This window comes from Peromyscus leucopus, chromosome 4 (assembly GCF_004664715.2).
Source record: "Peromyscus leucopus breed LL Stock chromosome 4, UCI_PerLeu_2.1, whole genome shotgun sequence".
Lineage (NCBI taxonomy): Eukaryota > Metazoa > Chordata > Mammalia > Rodentia > Cricetidae > Peromyscus > Peromyscus leucopus.
In genome coordinates, this window is record NC_051066.1 from 29737795 (window position 1) to 29755557 (window position 17763).

The 17763-nt window shown below is 39.0% G+C and overlaps 1 protein-coding gene across 5 annotated transcripts in view; it reads left to right on the plus strand.

The window, feature by feature from the left end:
* The window catches only part of Rif1 (replication timing regulatory factor 1), a 61611-nt gene that overhangs the window by 13283 nt on the left and 30565 nt on the right, over nt 1-17763 (plus strand). For 4 of the 5 annotated variants that reach the window (XM_028877982.2, XM_028878266.2, XM_037204760.1 and 1 more), the window contains exons 8-18: nt 2350-2442; nt 3560-3698; nt 5955-6106; nt 9508-9625; nt 10421-10585; nt 10801-10911; nt 12564-12626; nt 12850-12950; nt 14292-14378; nt 15628-15701; nt 16704-16884. In XM_028877982.2, the coding sequence (XP_028733815.1) occupies nt 2350-2442; nt 3560-3698; nt 5955-6106; nt 9508-9625; nt 10421-10585; nt 10801-10911; nt 12564-12626; nt 12850-12950; nt 14292-14378; nt 15628-15701; nt 16704-16884 (1284 nt within the window). The remainder of the gene's footprint in view (nt 1-2349; nt 2443-3559; nt 3699-5954; nt 6107-9507; nt 9626-10420; nt 10586-10800; nt 10912-12563; nt 12627-12849; nt 12951-14291; nt 14379-15627; nt 15702-16703; nt 16885-17763) is intronic. The other variant, XM_028878184.2, reaches the window with a different exon arrangement.

Genomic DNA, 17763 nt, shown 5'->3' on the forward strand with positions numbered 1-17763 from the left:
CTTCGCAGGATGGGCAGCTGGGCCTGGAGTTGGCTTCGGGCAGAATGTTTGGGTCTGTTATTTATGGTCATGTCCCACTGAGACAGCTCCTTCCCGGAGTGCTGGGATTAAAGGCGCTTGGTTTGTTTTTTAGATAGGGTCTCTCATGTATCCCAAGTTAGCCTCAAACATTCTCTCCCATGAAGTTTTTATTGGTACCATGATTTATATGGAAAGCCACATGTTAGTTACTTGTTGCTGTGATATAATACTTAGAAGAATAAGCATAGACTCTCTCCAAACACCAAGAAAAAGAATAAGCCTGAGGGATGGAGATTCTTTAGGGTGCACATTTAGTTGCTTGGTCCCATCATTTTTCTTCATGAACATGGTGGTAGGAGTGTGTGGCAGACTGTGTGCTGCTGCTACTCACAGGGGACGGCACACACCTGTAATCCCAGAACTTGAGAGACATAGATAAGGAGCTCTGTGAGTTGAAGGCTTGCCTGTCTTTATAACGTGTAGGCGGATTTTTCTGTCCTGCCAGCCAGCTCCCAAATCATGAGGCAGAGACTTACTGAGTATGAAAGCTCAGCTGATAGCTTAGGTTTATTTCTAACTAGCTCTTAGAACTTAAATTAACCCATTTCTGTTTATGTGCTGCCATGTTGGTCATGACTTTTACCTCTCATCCTGCATGTCTTGCTTCCTCTGCATCCGGCTCGCAATTCCCTTTCTTCCCAGCGTCTTCTCTGCCCCCAAAATCCTGCCTCGCTATTGATCATTCAGTTTTTTATTAAACCAATCCAAATGACACATCTTCACAGTGTACAAAAAGATTATTCCACAATGATAGTGAGTAGTAGATCATCCACAGCAGTACAGTGGGACTCCGTCTTGAAAAACAAATCAGAAGCTAAAAATCATAGTGTATTGGAAACAGAGAATTGGAAGGAGCCATGGCAAGCTACTCCCTTCAAAGACTTTCCCCTCACTAATAATATGCTTCCTCCAAATAGGTCAGTTTTTATTACTGATGTGCTTTCTCTCCATAGGCCAGTCTATACATTTGAGCTAAAATGTTGTTAGTTTTTTAAAATTTGCTTTTAAAATTCATATTGTATATATGATTGTGAGTGCTAGGATATACATGCTTTGCTGTACATGGGATCAGAGGACAGTTTATTTCTGGAGACAGTCTCAATATGGAATTCACTGTGTAGACCAAGTATACCTTGATTTACAGAGATCAGCTTGCTCATGCCTCCTGAGTAATGGGATTAAAGATGTTCACCACCATGCCCAGTAAGAGGGCAAACTGGGAGTCAGTACTTAATGTGGATTCTGGGTATCTCTTGTTAGGTTTGCAGAAGGTAAGACTTGAGCCATCCCATGGGCTCTTGGACTGTTAGATATCTGTTACTGTGAAGCTGTTAGTGAATGTTATTAGTATAAGAAGATTGCCACAGTATCATTTGAATTTTAGTTAATGGTGTGACTAATGAAGTTTTTAGGAAGAACTATGCTGGCAAGAAAAGTGGGAGCTGAATGGTGGCAGTAGGGTGGTCAGATGAGCATTAAGCTGTTACTGGTAGAAGGGGTGCTTTCTTTAAAGCTCTTCACATTGCTGTGTGCTGTGGTTTTTGCTTTCTTTGAAGGATGTATATATATTTTTTTAATTTTTATTAAAGTTTTTTTTTTCTCATTCTACATACCAACCCCGTCACCTCCCCCCCCCATCCCCATCTACTCAGAGAGGGTAAGGCCTCCCATGGGGAGTCAGCAAAGCCTGGCATATCAAGTTGAGGCAGGACCAAGCCCCTCCCTGCTGTATGAGGCTGAGCAAGGTATCCCTCCATAGAGAGTGAGCTCCACAAAGCCAGTTCGTGCACCAAGGATAAATCCTGGTCCCACTGCCAGTGGTTCCACAAACTGCCCAAGCCATACAACTGTCACCCAAATTCGAAGTTTGGTCCCATTCAGGCTCCCCAGCTGTCAGTCCAGAGTCAGTGAGCTCCTACTAGCTCTGGTCATCTGTCTCTGTGGAATTCCCCATCATGGTCTTGACGCCTTTGCTCATATAATCCCTCCTATTCTCTTTGACCCCATCCAGTGCTTAGCTGTGGATCTCTGCATCTGCTTCCATCAGGTACTGGATGAAGGTTCTATGATGACAATTACGGTAGTCTTCGATCTAAAGACAGGGGAAGGCCAGTTCAGGGACCCTCTGGGTTCTGGAGGATGTATGCTTTCACTATAGAAAAGGTTATTTGGCTCAAAAAATTAATGTTTGAAAATTTTTTAGACTTGGATAGTGGATTTTTTTTTTACCTTTTATAGTATTTGATAAATTTTTACTTTTGTTTACAGAAATTAATCTCAGAACTCCAAAAGCTATTTATGAATAAAAATGAGACTTATGTATTAAAATTATGGCCTTTGTTTGTCAAACTTCTTGGGAAGGTAAGTGCCAAAGATAATGAAGTAGGTGTTATTTTCATTATTTGAATGTCAGAATTTTTAAAGAGTGCCCCACACTCAAGCTGCTCTGGAGCTCACCACTCACCACATAGCTCAAGCCCGGGCCTGAAATTTGCAGTAATCCTCCTGTATCAGCCTACCAAGTTCTGTGATTATAGATATGAACCATTGTGTCCAGCTTATGTGTGAGTGTGCATGCTCATGTGTGCTGATACACATTAACGTGTACATCCTGTGGAGGTCAGAAGTCAACTTCAGGTGTTACTCATTAGGTACCATCCACCTTGTTTGTTTATTACATTTATTTATGTGAATGATTATGTGTGAGAAATGACACCCATCAGGACTACTTGGAGTTGTTGACTCCATCCACTATATGGGCTCCCAGCAAACTCAGGTTGCCAGATGTACCTGCCTCTCTATTTGGATTAAAAGTATCTGCCACTATCTGCCCAGCTTCTGTCTTTGAGGCAGGAGTCTCACATTCATGTAAATTCACAGAGTAGGCAGTCCTTTCTGCCTTGCTAGCACTGGGGTTCTAAGTGTTTGGCATCATGCCTACCCTTAAAACAACATATGTGTGTGTTGTGTGCACATGCATTCCCAGACGTGTGCTTAGAGGTCAGGGCAACTTTGTGGAGTTTTTCTTTGCTGCCACTGGGGATCAAACTCAGGTTTTCAGGCTTCTTACATGGCAGCCACATGTACTGCTGAGCCGACTCACTGGCCCTTTTGCTCTTACTCTTACTATGTAATGTCCTGGCTAGACTAAAGCTCTAGGTCAGACTGACGTTGAAAGCAGATTTGCCTGCCTCTGCCTCTGCCTCCTACGTGCAACCACATCCAGCTGCCTAGCTTTTGAACCTGGGCTCGGGCTGGATTGAACTTGGGTCCTGTCAGTGCACAGCAAGCACTTGATTGAACAAGTTAGCTGTTTCCCCATACCCTCAGCTTGTTTTCAATTGCTTGAAACATCCCAGTACTCAGGTTACAGGTTTTATGTTTGCAATGTGGCTTTTGTTTACTGATTATTAATTCCCAAGAACATATATTAAGTGATTAAATGAATTATTTTTTGATGAGTTTTCTCTTTTCTTAGACCTTGCACCGAAGTGGGAGTTTCATCAATTCTTTGCTACAGCTAGAAGAACTGGGCTTCCGTAGTGGAACGCCCATGATTAAAAAGATAGCTTTCATTGCTTGGAAGAGCTTAATAGATAATTTTGCTTTAAACCCAGGTATGTAAATAGCTTTAAATTCTTTCCCCCATTTATTCATTCATTCGTTTTAAGGCTTTTAGTTTATTTTCTTAGTAGATGTAATATTGTGTGTGCATGCATGTCTGTGTGTGACAAAGGCAGGGCATTTGGGCCATGGTGAGGATAGAGGACTACTTAGTGGAATCCATCTTTTGTCATTATTGCATGAGTTCTGGGAATTAAACTCAACATTAGCAAGCCGACTTATACAGCAAGCCTAAGACACCTTGCTGGCCTTTTTTTGAGGGGGGGGGGCATTCTAAGAATGTAGATGAGGCTGAAACTAATCAAATTTTTAATTTTGTATGAATTCATTTACTGTTAGGTAAAGATTAAGTGATGAAGCCTTTTCTGATTCTTTGGGCTTTATACTGAAATGTTCTTATTAACTTTACCTTAAGGGGATAGCAATAAATATGTAAATAGACTTTGAGAGACATTGAAATTACTAATAAATGATTTAGCCTAAGTTATTTTCAGAAGTTGAACAAAATGAAAACTTATTTATTTATTTATTTATTTATTTTTTTTGTTTTTCGAGACAGGGTTTCTCTGTGTAGCTTTGCGCCTTTCCTGGAGCTCACTTGGTAGCCCAGGCTGGCCTCGAACTCACAGAGATCCGCCTGGCTCTGCCTCCCGAGTGCTGGGATTAAAGGCGTGCACCACCACCGCCCCACAAAATGAAAACTTATTTGTGGCTTTTTAGCCTGAGTAAAACATCATGTGTGTTGTCTTTTTGAAATCACTATAGTAGGTCTGACTTTATGACTATTTTAGAAAATCTGATTTACCAGGAGCAATATAGACAACAGATGGCAAGACAAATGATAGCCATGGAATGAAGATATCAATAACTTAGTTTTTCACCTCATAGTTTTAGAACTGTGCTCCAAACTGGATTCTTTAGTCTTGTCTTCACCTTATTATAATGCTCAGTGGAGTATTTGTCATGTATATATGAGAAAAGTACCCCAAAACATCAGTATAAATATGTAACAGGATAGGTGTGGTGGCATACCCCTCTAATCCTAATTCTCAGGAGGTAGAATCAGGTGGATCGCTATAAAAATTTGAGGTCAGTCTGATCTACATAGTGAGTTCTAGGCTAGCCAAGACTACATAGTAAAAAAATCTGTCTCCAAACAAATAACATACCTTAGCTAGATGATAGTTTAATCCTAGATTTGATTGATAATATATGTTTATAATTTTTGTTGCATGTCTAGACCTTAAGAAGTGGTAATTAAAAATTAAAAAAAAATAAAAACAAAGAAGTGGTAATTGAATTAAATGATAAAGTAGTTGTAAGAAATACTAACAGGAGATTCACTTAAACTGTTTTTACTGATATTTCAAATCCTTCTGAAGTGTTTGTGATAAGATATATGTGAGCAAAGACTGTCATAATTTTCTATACCCAGGTCATGTACACATCTAGTAAAAATATTGTTCAAAGAATTGAGTTTCAGAGACTGGAGAGAGATGGGTTAGTAGTTAAGAGTGCTTGCTGTTGCTCTTCCACAGGACCCTCATCTTGGGAGGTTTACAGCTACCTGGATAATTCCAGCTCCCGGGGGTTTGACACCCTCTTCTGACCTCCAAGGACACCTGTGTACATGTGACATATACTACAAAAACATACATATACATGTAAAAATGAAAGAAACCTTAAGAATTAGCAAACAAACAAGAACCAACCCAACAAAATTGGGTTTCATTTGTATGTTGAATTCTATTAGTCATTAAAGTAGGGTAGAGCTGATCCTAAAGTAGGGTGTAGCTTTCTGAAAATTTGATGGCACTAGTGGTAATGGTGCTTGATGTAAGTTACTAGTTGATTTTTAAAATAATCTTTGTTGTTGTAGTAATGTAAAATTACGTTCACATTGGCCTGTACCTCCTGATCCTCTTGCCCTGGCCTCCTGCGGGCCTGGGATTGTATGCGTGAGCCACTATGGTTCTTTACCTCCATTTCTTTTAGGAAATTATATCCTTGGCTTCAGTCCACTAAATGCCAGTATCATCTCTTCAGTTTTAGCAACCTGAAATATTGTAGATATTGCCACAGGTTGGCATTCCTGGTGGGAGTAGTAACCCTGTTATGTTACACTGTATCTTATACTAAAATGTCTATTTTGTTTTTGGTCCAGCTGTATTAGAGTTTGTCCAATTGAGAAGTTTATTCTGACTTCTTTTGTTACAGTAATCTTTTACTTCTATTCATTTTTTTTTAAGATATACTTTGTAGTGCAAAAAGACTCAAGTTGTTAATGCAGCCTTTGAGTTCCATCCATGTGAGAACAGAAACATTAGCATTAACAAAACTAGAAGTCTGGTGGTATTTACTGATGAGACTTGGACCTCAGCTCCCTGGCAATTTTGAACAGGTAACATAATTATTAACTTAAAAAATCCATGTGTGTCTTTTTGTTGTAGTTTTTGTTTGTGATAGGGTCTAGCTGGGCTAGGATTCCTTACATAGATCAAACTGACCTCAAACTCAGATATACCTGCCTCTGTTTCCTGAGTGCTGCTGGCACGTGTCCTTAAGTTCTTACTATTCTAATCTCAGAGGTGTTTTGTTTTATTGTTATTTACCAGTATTTTAAGTCTTTTATCCTTTATAAAAACTTGAGTATGTTTCTTGTATTCTCCAATGGCCTAAAATGGTAATCAGCAAATGCCAGCATATCAGTGTAGATACTTTTTATTTTAAAAAAAATTTAAAAAATTATCTCATTTTTTATATGTATGGGTGTTTTGCCTGTGTGTAGTATGTTTGTACCCTTGATGCCAGAAGAGGCTTCAGATCCCTGAGAACTGGGGTTATGTGAGCACTATGGATGCTGGGAATCAAATCCTGGTCCTCTGTTAGAGCAACCAATCCAATACTGTTAATTGCCTAACCATCTCTCCGACACCCTTTAAAATGTTTCTTTTATGTATAGATGTTTTGCCTGCATGTATATCTGCACTTCTTTCATGCCTGGTGCCAGAGATGGCCAGAAAAGGGTGTTAGATCTACAGATAGTTGTGAGGTACTATGTGGGCACTGGGCATCTGACCCAGGTCCTCTGGAAGAACAGCAAGTGCTCTTAAAAGCTGAGCCATCTCCCCAGCACTTCTTTATTTATAAGATTAACTTTCTTAGTGTTTATCAGTCAGCTAATCAACATTCGTGAAATAGCAAGTGCTATACCCCAAGGTTAGTAGAAATACAAATTCCAAAGAAAAAAATTTCCCTCCTTTTTCTAGATGACATAGTTATAAGCAATCACTAGTTATAAGTGACACGAAACATTTAATTTGGTCTAAGCCTTTTGTGTGGCAATTCCATCGTTGTTTTTTTTTTTTTTTTTTTTTTATTTATTTATTACCCCTATACAGTGTTCTGCTGGCAGGCCAGAAGAGGGTGCCAGATCTCATTACAGATGGTTGTGAGCCACCATGTGGTTGCTGGGAATTGAACTCAGAACCTCTGGAAGAACAGCCAGTGCTCTTAATCACTGTGCCATCTCTCCAGTCCCCCATTGTTGGTTTATAATTAAAACATTAAAAGATAAATTTTACTTGTAGATCTGTAGTGTATTTCTTACATTCTAAGTAAACAGTGGTAAAGCAGGAATTGCTTTCTTGGAAGATGTGTTTGTACTTGAGCCTTTCCCCAGTGGTACCCTTTCATTTTTAAAGACATGTTCTCACACTATAAACCAGGTTGGTCTTGAGTCCATGTTTGTCTTCATCCTCTTGAGTTACATGGATATATGGATGTTATGTAGCCATGAGCCACCATGCTGTTTTTATTTGATTTTTTGGGACTGAGTTTCAAAGTTCAAGGCTAGAACTTGATTTGTAGCCATGACTAGCCTTCTGATCCTCCTGCCTTAAGTGTTGGGATTATGGGTGTGTGTACAGCTTTAGCACCAGGGATCAAACTCAGGGCTTTATACATGCAAGTTGAGCTACTTTCCCAGCCCAGTACTTTTGGCAGTCCTGGGTTGAACTGTGAATATACTAGAGAAGCTCTATCACTGAGCTTTATCACCAGCCTTAGTTCCTGAGTTTTAGATAGAAGCTTCCTAAGTTTGATATGACTTATTGAAAATCAGCATTAAACAAATATATTTTCCAAATCCTGCCATTATAAGATCCTAAGAGTCTAATTTAGTTGTACAACTTATTTACTGAAGAACATAGATGAGACTGGTAGTGGATGATTTTAGAAGTGAGCTTTAGCTGTCTTGATATTTTCTAACGTGACTTTTCACAGAGGCTTTGCTCACCATGGGTTTAATAGTCAACAACAAAGAATTAAAAAGCTTAAAACAAAGGTTGGGGATGTAGGTAAATTGACAGGGTGCTTGCTCAGCATGCTTGGTGCCCTAGGGTCAAACTTCTGGACCACAAAAATGGAGTGTGCTGGTGCATGTCTGTATCTCCAGCACTGGAGAAGTAGAGGCAAAAGAATTAAAGTTCAGTCATCTTGGCTATATGTTGAGTTCAAGGACAGCCTGGGCTGCAGGAGACCTTGTCTGGAGAAAAAAACTTGTAACACTACCACCACTAACTCAATTTATTTGCCAATTTATTTAATGTATGCAATTTTGTATGGAATTTAGAACTAACTGAAACAGATAATACCCCAGGCAAATACAAGTATAGAAAACTGGCCCTGTGCAAAGCTTGGTTGGCGCAAGCCTTTAATCCTAGCATTTGAGAGACATTCTAACCCTTGGGAGACAGAGGCAGGTGGATCTCTGTGCATTCGAGACCAGCCTGTCTACAGAGTGAGTTCTAGGACAGCTAGAGCTACTCAGAGAAACCCTGTCTCCAACAAAACAAAACCAAAGGAAAAGAAAAAAGCCGGGCAGTGGTGGCGCACACCTTTAATCCCATGTGTGTTTGAGGCCAGTCTGGTCTACAGAGTGAGTTCTAGGACAGGCTTCCAGAACTACACAGAGAAACCCTGTCTGAAGAAGAGAAAAGAAAACTTGTCTTGCATTTCAGTTTTCTTTGGTTTTTTGTTTGTTTGTTTGTTTGTTTGGGGGGGAGTTGAGACAGGGTCCTCTGTGTAGTTTTGGTACCTGTCCTGGATCTCGCTCTGTAGACCAGGCTGGCCTCAAACTCAACAGAGATCCGCATGGCTCTGCCTCCCAAGTGCTGTGTACCATTTTCTTACCTGGTGCCCATGGAGGTCAGAAGAGGGCATTAGATCCCCTGGAACTAGATGGTTGTAAGCTCCATGTGAGTTCTGGGAACTGAACCCAGATCTACAAGAGCAAAAAATGCTTTTAACTTCTGAGCTGTCTCTAACCCAAGGTCTTAGGATATTTAGACATCTATTAGGGAATGGGATCCAAGTTTAACCATGAAATTCGTTTATTTTAAATTACAGTGTATATAGAATTTTACATGGCAATTTTATTTTGTTACCTCTTCCATGAGACTGCTCACATTTAGAATTAAAAAGCTTTATGTTTAATACTTAGCAGATCTTAAGTTTTTAATTGGCCCAATCTACCTCTGTGTCAGAAGAATGAAGATTGCTTCTTTAAGAAATACTTATCTTGCTGGGTAGTGGTGGCTGCAGCGGCACACACCTTTGATTCCAGCACATGGGAGGCAGAGGCGGGTGGATCTTTCTCTGAGTTCAAGGATAGCCTGCTCTACAGAGTGAGATCCAGAATACCCAGGGCTACACAGAGAAACCCTGTCTCAAAAAAACACGAATTGTAAAATGTTTACAAACTTGACAATTACATTATTGTTGTTTTGCCTTACCTATTAGGTTTGTGTGCCTCTGATTCAGAGTACAATAAGTGTTGATAGTATTGCTTCACCTCAAGGCAGTTCATCTCGAGGGTCTACTTCTCCTGGCTTAAGTCCACTGACTCCTGGACATAAAGGTGAGAGAAAAAGATTTCCTTTTCTTTTGAAACATCTTTGAAGGAGTGGCCGTACTTTCCTCTGCAGACTAGGTTCTTTAAACAGAAAGTCCTTTTTATTTTTACTTTTTTTTAGAGACAGGATCTCATAACCTAGCCCTGTCTCAGGTCTTGCTGATCCTTTTGCCTCTGCTTTTCAAATATTGGGATTAGAGGCCATACTTCTATTACCTTTGTTACTGATAACATTTAATTGAATTATTTTGCTTTGTTGGTAGGTCTCACTATGTGTATAGCCCAGACAGTTTTTTTTTTTTTCCTGGTTTGTTTTTCCTGTTGTTTGAGACAGTGTTTCACTATGCAGCCTAGACTAACTTGAATTCTATTTTTTGAGATGTGCTCTCACTATGTACTTCTGGCTAGCCTGGAACCCACTGTGTTGACCAGGCTGGCTTTGAACTGACACAAGTCCTCCAGATGCTGTGATTGCAACTGTGTACCACCAATCCCAGCTCCTTTCATGCTGCATGAATTGATTGCCAATAAACAACACAGAATGACTAGGAAAGTAGCACAAACTTACATGGAAGATGAGTCTTAAAAGATACTTAAAATATGTAACAGCATTGGAAAGCAATTATTTGTCACTACTTTGTTAGCCTTTTTTAGCGTTTTAGATTTTTTTATTCAAGTTACAGAAAGGCTTGGATATTTCAGGGTATGTATTAATCTCTGAGAAATTTATATCCTGTTTTTAAAGGTATATTGTATTGATAGGAACCATAACTTGAATAATTTGGTCTTTCTCTTTTAAAGGTGCTTCTTATCCTGCAACTCCACGCATGAACCAGAGTTCAAATATAGGTGGAATGGCTTCAATCCCTTCCATTCAGCTTTTGGGACTGGAAATGATGCTTCACTTTTTATTGGGTCCAGAAGTCTTGAATTTTGCTAAGCAACACAAGCTTGTATTGAGCTTAGGTATTTGTTTTTGAAATAATTTCATGTGTTTGAAACAATCCAAAACTTAAACTGTTGGGTGATGGAGAGGCCTCTGTTTCACAGCAGCTCAATAATAGTGATAAACTTGTGTGTGAATGTGTTTAAATCTTTTAAGAAAACATTTAGATAAATTTTTTTTGGTAGAGATATGCTCCATAAATCTTTTGGCCTGCTTGTCTTGTTCTCCCCTACAGAGCCATTGGAGCACTCACTAATCAGCAGCCCTTCCTTCTTCTCCAAGCATGCGAATATACTTATCACTGCTGTTCATGATAGCTTTGTTGCAGTTGGAAGAGATGCTTCAGGTAAGTTTAGGAAATGTTTTAAATTCAAAAGTCCGTGACGTCATTTGTGTGTGTGCATGTGTGTGGCCATACATGTGCCACAGGACATAGGGATGTCAGAATGCAACTTTTTGGGACTCAAGTTCTTCACCTTGTGTGTCCTGGGAATTTAGGCTACCAGGGCTGAAAGCAGGCACCTTTACCCATTGAGCCATTGCACCAGCCCTTTAAAGGATGATGAGAAAGCAAATACTTCTGGGGTGGTGGTGGTGGTGGTGGTGGTGGTGGTGGTGGTGGTGGTGGTGGTGGTGGTGGTGGTGGTGGTGACGGCGGCGGCGGCGGCGGCAGCGCACAACTTTGATCCCTGCACTCAGGAGGCAGAGGCAAGTGGATGTCTGAGTTCACGGCCAACCTGGGCTACAGAGCTAGTTCCAGGGCAGCCACGGCTACACAGAGAAATCCTGTCTCATAAAATGAAAAGCAAATAATAATTTGGTGTTAACTCATTGACCAGATTGTGTACCAAAAAGTTTGCTGGTAGCATTGGGCAGGCAGAGGCAGGCCAGTCTCTGATAATTTGATGCTTGCATTGTCTATGTGGTATGTTCCAGACACCAAGGCTACGTCAGAAAAGAAACTAGTTGGATTGTACTAAGACATAAATACTGCATAAAATCATATAGTGACTAGTAGATCTCCGACTCAAGCCTAGGCTCTGTGGCTTCAGTATCTGCACTTAAATTTATGTTCATGGCCTAAGAGAAATGAGTACAAGAAATGTAAAGGCAGGTGTAGTGGTTTGCCTTTATAATCCCTGTATGAGAGGTTGTAAGGCAAGAGGATTGCCAAAAGTTCAGGAGGCCACCCGGACGGCAGAACGAGATCTTCCTTCAAAACAGACATGAGATGGTAGCAAAAACAATCTGAGCACTGCGGAAGCTGAGATAAGCCTCGTTCATTTAAGGCTGACCCAATTTCCAACATAGAGCCTGTCATCAACAAAGAAGTAGATAAAATACAAAAGCTTCTTAGTTGTTTGGAAAATGCTCGTGTGTGGAGGATGGAGGACAACTTTGGAAGTTCTTTCCTTCCACTATGGGGTCTTGGGATCAAACTCAGATTGCCAGATTGCCAGCCAGTGCCTGCTGAGACATTTTACTTGTTTCCTTTTTCCTTTTTAGTAAATAAAAGGGTATTACGTGTATGGGTGTGAGTGTGACCATGGAATCTAGACTGGGGGAATTTGCATTCTTTGGAGAAAGATTCTTGGTCTTTTGCAAAAGTGATGGGTATTCAACATAGACAATACAGATCAAAGTGAAAACATTTATTTTTTATTATAAGGCAGGCTCATTGCTTTTAAATTAAATTAAAAAGGTTTAATTTCTCTAAAGAAAGATTGAAGTGGTGGTTTTATAAATATAAGGAAATAGCAGTCAAATTAGTGCTCAGTTTGCTATTAGTATAAGGAAAGGCAGAAAGGCTTTGTTGTTTTCTTAGTTACTTTATATGTATGAGTATTTTGCCCGTATGTATGTATGTATGTATGTGTACTACGAGTATGCCTGGTGCTCAAGGAGGTTATAAGAGGACATCAGATTCCTTGGAACTGGAGTTAGAGATGGGGTACTAGGAACTGAACCCTGTCTTAAAAATTCTTGTGTCCTTGACAGATGCAGTCGTCAGTGCTATCTGGAAGGAGCTCATTAGCTTGGTGAAGTCAGTTACTGAATCAGGTAAGCACTATTCCATTGCTGAATGACCTTCATAGCACACAGTGTAGTGGTTATTGAAGCCAGTGTCAGCCTTATTTGTATTAAATATGTTTCTGAGTTATTCTTTAAACAAAGAAGTTATGTAACAAATGTTTAGTTAAATAAAATTTTCATAACTCTTAGTAGATATGCTCATCTAAAAAAACATGTTTGGAATTATACCCTTCCTTTTACTCTTTGATAGGAAATAAGAAAGAAAGATCAGGTTCTGAAGTTTTGACCCTCCTACTAAAATCTTTGGAAAACATAGTGAAGTCAGAAGTATTTCCTGTATCAAAAACACTGGTAAATATTTTGATAAATTGCCTCAAAGTCTAATTTTGAAATTGTTTATATTGACACTTGGTCAGATAATTTTTGGCATAGACCTTTATAATATATATATATATATATATATTGGTTTTTTCGAGACAGGGTTTCTCTGTGTAGCTTTGCGCCTTTCCTGGAGCTTACTTGGTAGCCCAGGCTGGCCTCGAACTCACAGAGATCCGCCTGGCTCTGCCTCCCGAGTGCTGGGATTAAAGGCGTGTGCCACCAACGCCCGCCCAGACCTTTATAATATTAACCAAATATTGACTAGTAATTTAGCTGTATTGTAAGTGCCTTTCAAATTTCATTTGAAACCTGTATAGTAAATAGCTGTAGCAGCAGCTACAAACATCTACAGTGTGGTTAAAGGGATCAGCTTCATACCAAAAATGGAATAAAGGACATGCAACTTGAACTGAACAAATTTTAGTGTTCACAGTGCTTGGTAACAGTAGCACATTGTCACTTTGCTTTTAATTATGCTTTAAACCTAAATAGTACAAATGGAAAAAGTAAGTTGTATATAATTTTTATATTAATGGAATAAATAATGTCCTTAAATACACTGTGCCTGATATAGCATAATAGATGGTATCAAGTGCTCTAGAGCAGATTAGGTTAATTCTTTGTCCAACTAAGGGAATTTGGGTAATTAATTGCCTTGCTTTCTTGGCCTATCAGTTATGAACTTGTATTTGTAAAGAGTATAGTTAGTAGTTTAAATAGTTAAATGTGTTTATGCTTGCAAAGCACTCTGGACAAGGCACAAATTAATACTGCTAGCTTTAGTGTATTTCCAAATCTTGCTAAAAACATGTTTCTACTAAGGTAACTGTTATGACACTTAATACTTTGTAGTTCATATTAATACAAGCACAGGAAGACTTGCAGAACAGTTTAGGAGACTCAAGCATCTCTGGATTTGTAATAAGAGCTTGCTACTTGTAGGTAGCAAGCTGTTGAAATATTTGCTTCTAGGTCTGTTTAGTATGTATGTTGTTGCAGTTTCTTTTAACAGAATAAAGAAAAATACTGTGAAGGAAACCAGTTAAATTATGGATATTTGTTCATATACTGGCTTTTTTTTATAGTAATGCAAAAACTTGTAACAAGGTAGAAGGTCTTCATTTTTTTCTCTCTGAACTTTTGAAATAATGTGTATAATATATATAATATATAAATACACACAAGTCAATGAATATACTGTAATGAATCATGAGTGACGGTTACTTAAAATTGTCAGAAACATAGAGAAACAAAATTTTTACTGAGTAACAGGTTTTGATGGCTAACTACTGTAAAATCTTTCTTTCTTAGGTCCTCATGGAAATTACTGTTAAAGGACTTCCTCAGAAAGTATTAGGTTCACCAGCATATCAGGTTGCTAATATGGATATTCTTAATGCAAGTATCTTAAATGTAGTGCAGTGATATGATAAAGGTTGTTAAAAAATAGAAATTCCTTTAGATTTCTTAAAAAATGACATTTAATTGGATTTGGTTGATTAGGTTAAAAAAACTTGTATGCAAAACAATAGATTACTCTGAAAAATTAAAGATGGTGCTGTGCCAGTAGATGATCTTCCCTGGATTGAATACTGGATTCAAGAAAGAACATTCTCTGTTGGTTTGTATGGAGTAATATTGCTGGCTACTGCTAAAATATTTGAAAGCTTAGTAATATTATCTTAATAATGTGAAATATACTTTGTTGTGTGAAACAGATATTGTGAGTCCAGCAAGTCTAGGTATTTGTGTGTTTGTTATCTGATACCTCACTATCTTTGATTTCTCACGGAAGAACTATGATCAGAGCATAGAGATGTTTTTTTTTTTTGAACATTTGTATTTACTGTTCATTTTATATTTAATTATGTCTTTGTGTGGATGTGTGTGTGTGCAGTACTTTGAGAGGCTAGGAGAAGGTAGTGTATTCTGAAGCTAGAGTTACAGATGGTTGTAATCCACCTGATATGGGTACTGAGAACTGAAGCCTGGTCCGTTGTAAGAGCAGAACACAACTCTTAACCACTGAGCCATCTCTTTAGCATTATTTTCAAAAGAAAAACTTTAGACCATGTCTTTTTGTAGCCCTAGTTGACTCCACTCTATAAACCAGGCTTGCTGCTGCTTTTTTTTTTTTTTTTTTTTTGTTTTGTTTTGTTTGTTTTTTGAGACAGGCTTTCTCTGTGTAGCTTTGGAGCCTGTCCTGGAACTCACTCTGAAGACCAGGCTGGCCTCAAACTCACAGAGAACCGCCTGCCTCTGCCTCCCAAGTGCTAGGATTAAAGGTGTGCGCCACCACCACCTGGCCGGGCTTGCTTCTAAATCTCAAATTCGTAAGATTCTTGCCTCCCTCCTAAGTGCTGTTGTCAAACCTGGCTTGTTTTGTTTTGAAGACAGGGTCTCATTAGGTATCCCACACTGGCCTTGAACTCAAGATCCTTCTACTTCAGCCTATGGCTGTTATGATTAAAAGTGTGTGCACCTGTGCCTGGCACTGCGGGTAGTTTTCAAATAAACTTGCTGCTGTTATACCCTAAATAATGTTAAAAGTTAGTTTTCATGCTAAAATAAATCATGTTAATGACTGTAGAAAACAAAAACTGTTCTCTTTACTTGGAATTGTGACTTTGTTTTCTTTTCTCTTCAGGGAACTCCAGCTTTGTTCTTAATCCAGTTAATTTTCAACAACAATCTTTTAGAATGTGGTGTAGCAGATGAAAAGTAAGTTTGTACCTTGTTCTTAAGTCCTGGCATGGTCTCATGAGTCTCAGGATGGCATGGAATTGCTGTGTCAAGAGAATGACTTGAATTGATTTCTACTCTCCACTTGCTAATTTCTAGAAGTGTATCACCATGGCCTCTTTGTTTGTTTGATTTTTGGTGTTTTATTTAGCCCTGTCTAGCCTGGTTGTGTAGAGCAGGCTTCCTTGAATTCAGATCTGCTTACCTCTGCTTGCATTAAAGTGTGTGCCAATAATCCAGTCAGTCCCATGCCTTATTTTTCCTGCTTTCCTTTTTCATGAAAGATGAGATTCTTTTTATTCTTCCGGTATTTCACAAATTTGGTTTTAAAATTAAAAAGTTTTTCCTATTTCAATATCCTGTGTCTATACAGCCCAGATTGGCCTCAGTCTTATGGCAGTTCTGTCTATCTAAGCCACCAAGCTCAGTTGGTCATTTTGTGTATTGTGATGTGACTTTGTAGCCAGGCCCATCTCATTCTAGATTTTTTTTTTGTATCAGATTCCCTAACATTGGGGTTTGCCAACAGGTCTTGTGCCACATTTTTTTTTTTTTTTTTAAGATTTTATGTTTGCGAGTATTTTGCCTGCAGGTATGTCTGCACCATGTTCATGCCTTAGTGCTGTGGAGGCCAGAAGAGGGTATCAAATCCCTTGGATGTGTGGAGACATGGATGGTGACAGTGTGGGGCCTGGGAACTGTAACCCAGACCCTGGAAAAACAGGTGTTTTAATTGTAGAGTTTCGCTCTCCAGTTTTTGCTATAATTCAGTATTTGGGGGAGGGGGTGGTTTTGGTACATAACTACTCCAGCACCTACAGACTTGAGATAAGAGGCTGGGAGTGGTGTTCGAGGCTAGGGGTGTAGATAATAAAATAGAAATTCATCATTTCTTGTGTTCAGCTGTTAAGTTTAGAATTTTGCTAATGCATAATGTCTTTCTGGATGAAATACTCATTCTGATCCATTCCTATTTTTTAGGTTTTTTCTCAATCTAGAAACACTTGTAGGATGTGTGCTTTCTGGTCCAACTTCACCATTGGCTTTTAGTGATTCTGTACTAAGTGTGATTAATCAGAATGCAAAGCAGTTGGCAAACAAGGAGCATCTCTGGAGAATGTGGAGTATTATAGTCATTCCACTGACTGATAGGATTCATCAGGTATGGCACGTCTGCTATGTCCCCTCACCGGGGTCTGGACTAATACTTAGAAAGCATGCTTAGAGATCAGGCTGGACTTCTTCTGCCTGGCAGTCTTCCTGCCTCTGCTCCCTCAGTGCTAGGAGGTTACAGGCTTTTGCCACCATGCTAGTCCCCTCCCCATCCCCCAGGTATGAGTTTAAATAAAAATAACACTTTTTGAAACTTTTTTTAAATGCAGTTTGGGATTGATCTGTGTATTTGTTTCCATTTTTCATAGTGTAACAGCTCCTTATCCTATAGTAGTGCTGATAACACTGGGTCCTTTTTCCTCATTTTTGGTTTGTGTCAGTATCTCCTGTGTAGCCTATGCTGGCCTTCCACCTACGACTTTCTGCCCCATCCTCCCAATATTTTAATCGTTTGAATACTTACATTGAAGTGTACCAGATAGGGAACAATGAAAAATGGTCTTTGTTTTCTTGTTGTCCTCTGGAAACAAACTTATCTGTATGTAGCCAAGCCAGCTTTATGTCCTGGCTTCCCAAAGCTGCCCTAAGGTTTGCTTATGACACCTGACCTGTGATTGCTTTCAATAGGTTATATGTATAGAGTCAAGGCGTAGTGCCTCCGCAACATTTAGCCTTCTCTTAAGTTTGGAATCTATTAAGAGTAGAAGAGTTTTTACATTTTATAAGTTTCAAGTATTATTAGTAAGATGAAGAACACAAGTTCACTTTTGTGTTTTTGTTGTTTTGGTATATTTTGTTTGCTTTGATGCATAAGTTCAATTTTTTTTTTTTTTTTTGAGTATTCTTTAGGTTGATTTTAAGTCACTCGAGGAATGAAAAAACTCCACAGGAGATTTTTACAAAAGTCTGCAGCTTTTTAAGCTAACAC